Source organism: Leuresthes tenuis, unplaced genomic scaffold (genome assembly GCF_036924035.1).
Source record: "Leuresthes tenuis unplaced genomic scaffold, fLeuTen1.0.hap1 SCAF_19, whole genome shotgun sequence".
NCBI lineage: Eukaryota > Metazoa > Chordata > Actinopteri > Atheriniformes > Atherinopsidae > Leuresthes > Leuresthes tenuis.
The window spans coordinates 3185123-3191122 of record NW_027325373.1 but is presented as its reverse complement, the minus strand read 5'-3'; the positions used below and the strand labels follow the sequence as shown (position 1 = coordinate 3191122).

Sequence of the window (6000 nt, the reverse complement as noted above, 5' to 3'; positions counted from 1 at the left end):
GAACCGGACGTTACTTATTGTTGTGACAGCTCCGGTCTCATATCAGTGAAAAAGTGATGCTAGAAAGGTGCCTACAGCCTACCACTGACCAACCTGCAAATTAATCTTCAACCATGTTTTGATAAAGCTTCATGTTTTGCTTTTCTTTCATTCTCCAGCTGCTCTTTTTATTATTGATTGTTATTTTTATTTGCTGGGAGATAAATGCTCCCATTTTCTTGTGTTACAGATCTAATCAGCCCCAATTCCTAACTGGTCTGGGTCAACGGGGAGGATAACGAGTTTGAAAACAGGTCGTTGCGAGTAGAATCTCTTCTCCCATCCCTGCTTCTTTTCCTACAGGCTCAGAGGAGAAAATGAAAACCCTGAACGTTGTGTCCTACCCAGCTTTCTTCTCAGATAGAGATAAAGAAGCTCCCCTCTTGGCTATGAGCATCTTCAGAAACTTGGCCCAGATCTGGGCATGATTAAGTATCTGCAGGCAGCTTGTGGTGAGCTCCTACAGCTTTCTGGTGGTGAGATGATAAAGCTGTTTAGCCGGAGCGAGTATTGATATCTCCAGGCTGTGTGAAACCTCCCGCTTTATAAATGTCTCCTCTGTGTTAGATATCAACACTTAGTGTGGGTTCAGAATATCACACGATGGATTTTAAAAATCAAACCCCTTCTGGGAGCTGGTTTTATGAAGAATCTTTTGCAGTCCTTTTTTTTTCCAGAACTGCTAATCCTTCACTGTCAGTTTGCTGCTGGACATTTATACTTTTCTATTTTACTGTTATCTACACTTCTCTTTGCTATGAGACACTCTGTATGTGCAGGACAAAGACAAAGCATCCCGGCACTGTTAGAAAGTGATGGGGACATTTGAGATGGATTAAACAGTCCTAAAAATAGCAAACCTCTGAGGTTAAAAAGGAAGAAAATCTCACTCTAAATGCTGAGGAACAAATATCTCTTTTATTCTCTACCTTTCAAAAACATTTTGACTGACAGCTTTTTTATTCTTCATGCAAGAATGAAATGAATAATGAGAAACACCACTTACCTCACGATTGTACAGGTAGAATCATTAATTGGTGAAGAAACAGACTTTCCGAACATTTGTGAGTCAAGTTCGACCAACAATTATTAATTTTTATTTCAATTTTATATATATTTACGATACTTTGCTAAATTTCTAAGCTAATTACCTAATTTCTTTCTATGTTGGCAGGAAAACAAGGACTTACTGTAATTTGTGCAATATATGGAGACACAGTCTAAAAGACTAAAAGAACTGGCTTAAAAATCCATATTTGGTCTGAGCTCCTTTATTCTCCAACTCAGCCTGAACCCTCTGAGACGAGCTTTCTGTCATTTCTTTAAGGAGTCTTCAGGAATAGTTCTCCAGGCTTCTTGAAGGACATCCCAAAGCTCTTCTTTGGATGTGGGCTGCCTTTTGTTCCGTTCTCTGTCAGATGATCCCACACTGCTTCAATAATGTTGAGGTCCGGGCTCTGGGGAGGATTCATCCCTCCATAAGACCTGTTGCCACTGATTTTCAGTCCACTTCTTGTGTCATTTGGCACAGCTCAGCCTTTTCTCCCTGTTTCCCTTCCTTAAGAACGGCTTCTTGACAGCCACCCTTCCATGGAGACCATTTCTGATGAGGCTTGGGCCAACAGTAGATGGATCAGCTGAAGGTCCAGATGCATCTCTCAGGTCCTGTCAGGTCACAGCTGGATTTTTTCCTCTTTCTTAAGGACATCACTTTCAGATACTGTTCATCTGCTGTAGATAGTGTTTTGGGTTTTTTTTTTAGGCCAGAAATTTCTTCTCTGTCCTCCATTTGTCTAGTTTCATCATTTTTTAAGGAGACACTGAATTCAGTACTGAGATATTTATGATAACAGCTTCTCACTGAATTAAATAGCTACTGGATTTACAATGCTGGAATCCTCATAAGTTTGAGTTGATTAAACCTGCAAAATCGATCTTCCCCACACAGAAATCTAAAGGAAGGAAGACTGCTATGAAATACACCGACACTTCCTTTTCTATAATCATACAGTGGCTGGTGAGTCTCTGTTTGTTTTCAAGGAGTTTAAAAATCTGGGACAGAATGGACCCTTGGGTGTATCAACAGTCATCAGCCATAAGTGAAGATGAGATTCAATCCTTCGATAAGAAGTATGGCAGTGTATTAAACTTCTGGAACCTCAGCCCTCTGGAAATCCCCATGGCTTTGTGATCAAAATGGAGAGAAATAATGGAAGACGGAAGAAAAAGCATCAGCTGAGTTTAAATCCAAGAAATGGTTGTAATATTTGGACTAATGAGACATCTTCTCGAACAAAATATCTGCCAATAAAACCAAAATACATGTGTTTGTTGCTTTAAATATTTCTTTGCCAAAACAATAAATCTCAAATGAGGCTTTTCTTATTCGAATGCGGTTCATATTTAAGAAGCCACAAACAACTATAAGTTAAGGCTAGCTTCCAATGTCCAAACAATCCAAGATGTGCTCTGCTGCTGTCAGTTAAAGGAAGAAAATGTATGGAAATATGAGGACATTTTGGATGTGATTATCCTGTAATTACACAATGTGGCCAGAGTGGCCGCTGTTGCGCAACATGAGCTGACATTCCAGTTTGGGCAAGTCCTCCGCTGAGCTTCAAACGGTGCCAAGTTCGTTTCAGAGACAAAGTTTATGTTTAATAAAAGAGAAAAAAGAAGGAGGTGAGTTTGTGTTTCAGTAGGACACTCCGTGTGTCTGCAGAGACATTCGGCTGGGCTGTTTCGTGTCTTTGTCTTGTTAAGATAACAGTGATATTGTTTTAATTTAGAGGAATTTCATGTCTTGTTTTGACTCATCTCTTTCAAATAATATTCTTTGTCACAGAAGACATTTGTCGTGGCATTGTAGCTGTACTGTGAGCCTTTCTGGTGATTTTATGTAGATGTTCTGCAGTTCTGTTGTCCCTGTGTGATCTCTCTGTCTTTTCTGTCATTTTATGCAACTTGGTTGTGATTTTTTTGTTGTTTTGCCTCTGTGAAGCCATGTTTTCAGTCAGTTTGTGAGCCTTCCGGACTGTTTTTTTTTACGCTTTTTAGGATATTTTGTGTGCCTTTGTGGTTGTTTTGTCATTTTAACTGAGCTCTGTGATCTTCCAAGGAATATTACTGCGTAGCATGGCTTTGTATGAGGGGTCCCTTGGGCTTTTAGCCTCTAGACCTGTTCCTGGTAGGCCCCTGAATAAATGCAAAGGACTGTTAATAAGTTAAAAGAAACTGGAACATAGTGAAAAACGTTCGCAGTTTATCGTCTTAGAAATACTTAAAGACTAAATTGATTTGTAATGTCAATTTTCAGTGACATTTTCTGTGATTTGTTCTATTTTAATATAAATAAATATGTATTTCATTATGATTCGGGCAGTGAAGGGTTAACGATTTGCTGTAGACGCACTGAAGGAGGAAAAAAAACTCGACACAGCTGTGACGGACACCGTGTGGCACGACTAACTAACCGGTGACAGCTTGTTACCGTCTATTTTAGAGAAATGGATTGTAGGTCGAGAGGACAGAACGGGAACCTGCACGGACAGCACGGCGCGTGGTTGTAGGACGCGACAAAAGGGCGCGTGGTCTGCGCGGTGTCAGCCTTCAATTATTTCCTCTGCTCTCCACTGGACGCAGTCTTCGGTGGCGCGCGCCACTTTGGTCTGTGCCGTCGGCAAAAAAATATATATTCTGCTCGGCTGTGTGTGTGATATAGAGACCGCTTGAGTGAGCTGTATGTATGTGGGGTTTGCGCGTGAACCAACCGGCAAAACCAAAGACCAAACAGGCCAGTGAGAGCCAGGAAGGCAAGCAGTCAGTGAGGCAGCTCGAGCGCTCAGCTAGCAGCCGCACGTTACGCTACCCGAGATGGTCACGTCCACACCGGGGCTCCTTCTGCTGCCGATGCTAATATGTCTCCAGCACTGCATTAACGTCCACGGTAAGTGTCGAAACTGGTCCGTGTATGTGTGAATGTGTCCTTTCCCCCCGTTTGTTTGCCTTGTCCGTGTGTCGCGCGGACTGTAACGGGGGCGGTTAGCTAACGCTGACCGGGCTGTACACCTGTCTTGGCTGCTCCTTGAAGGAATGACCGTGTTTAGCTGCACCTTGGGCTTGTCCGCACCTTGGGCTAGTCTGCCTTGCGCTTCTGTTTTTCAGCAGAGATTCGCCAGAAATTACGTCCTTAAGGGAGTTTTAAAACGCCATATGTGCGAGTTTTGTGTTTTTAATGTTTTATTTGGGGGCAAGGAATCACCATACTTGCATCGCACGGCGGTACAATTGTAATTGGTTTAGCTTCGGGTTTTTAATGCAATGTCTGTTCCTTGAAATGGAGAGGAGGGGGTGGTGCTGGAGAGGCCCCTTTGGTTTGAGTTGCTTGTCGTAATGTTGCAGCAACTGCTAGTTGCGGCTCTTTTTACTAATTTACCCTGCTGTCATTTAATTACACCCTAAAGAAAAAGGAGATGGGGGGGGGTTTAAAATGTATAAATCTGTGCTTGTTCAATTGTTTGCGTCAATGCCTTTTTCTGCTTTCTCATTTACTTCCACTGTGGGATTCTCCTCTCATCGCCACCCCCAGCAAAGGCTGCTAATTTATTTATTTATTCCCGATGTGAAAGCCGGCGGAGGGAGAGACATGACAGGGAGGGAGGGAGGCGGATTAAACCGTGGATTAAAACTTAGAAAATGAATTACTTCGCACTAGTTGAGAGAATGACGACAGAGGAGAGACCAAGGCCAATTACCGAGCACAGGGGATCCAAATGAAGGCCTAATTATGAGCCGAGGTGCCAGGTTGAAGTCATACTTAGCAGCTTGTGATGCTTTCAGAGCAGTTAACTTGTATTTTATCGGCTAAAAATATGCAATTCCAGCTGAATTAAGACTTTCAAAAGTTTCTGAGCCTATAAAATACATTTTTTTTGTTATAAACTGGAAATATTTTGTCTTTTCAACATCACATCCTTACTGTTTCAGAACATGCACCATTTGAACCCAAATGCTTCGATCGAGTTTAACCCAGAGCAGTCAAACTTTGTCTTGGAGCCAAAATTAAAAGCCCTCTTTAACAGAAATGTCTCAGATTGCCACCTTTGTTCTGGTTCTGGACTGAAATGTACGGGCCTGGCTGGTTGGAAATGTGGGTCATTGCTAGTTGTTGCATTTCTGACCCCATTTAGATGCATGTGTATTTGAGCTGGAGGTTGATTTGTAAAAACCTCCGCTAACTTCGGCTCTAGTTTTCTCTCAGGATCCACTGTGAAGCGGGTCGGTCCTGCTCGTGTCTTCCATCTCCGGCCTGTGGGCGAAGCAGGGAATAAAAAGCAGTGCTTGTAATGTGCCACAGCCTTTTCTTTTCTCTTCTCTGGTCCAAACACTCTGCTTGAGACTGAACAAAAATCCACAGAAATGAGCCAGAAACGAGCGCAGCAGCGGCCCCGCCGGCCTGATTAAAATGGATGGATTTTCCTTCCTTTCTCCTACATGGTAACTGTGATGCCATGCTAGACCCATATCCTCAGCTCTGGGAGGGGGAGCTCTGTGTGTGTGGAGGGGGGGGGGTGCTTGGTTCTTGAAGTGGGCGGTGTGGTGGAGGAGTGCACTGCGAGCGTTTGTTACTGGGGAAAATTGCATTACCGTGACCTCCAGTGTGACGGCATTTTTATATAGAACACAATGATCTACTATTTTTGGGTGGGAGACGCTTCGTTGCAGCCAGTGGAATCGGTGGTTTTAAATGGACTGCCGCTTCCAGGTGGCGGCTTATTGCGAGATTCTGCCATTTCAAGCTCATACTAAAGTCTCATTTTAAGACTCATTTGTTTAAAACTGCTTATGGTTAAGCCAACCAATGTGACCTTATCCTTTTTATAGATATTTTACTTGTTTTATCTGATTTTAAGCTCTGTTTTTATGGGGTTGTTTATCTGTTAATTATTTATCTGTGATAAG

The 6000-nt window shown here is 42.6% G+C and overlaps 1 protein-coding gene across 2 annotated transcripts in view; it reads left to right on the top strand.

Annotated features, from left to right (window-relative positions):
* The first annotated feature begins 3467 nt into the window (after positions 1 to 3467).
* The window catches only part of vldlr (very low density lipoprotein receptor), a 40219-nt gene continuing 37686 nt past the window's right edge, over positions 3468 to 6000 (top strand). For both annotated transcript variants that reach the window (XM_072371886.1, XM_072371885.1), the window contains exon 1: positions 3468 to 3985. In XM_072371886.1, the coding sequence (XP_072227987.1) occupies positions 3913 to 3985 (73 nt within the window). In that variant the 5' untranslated portion in view covers positions 3468 to 3912. The remainder of the gene's footprint in view (positions 3986 to 6000) is intronic.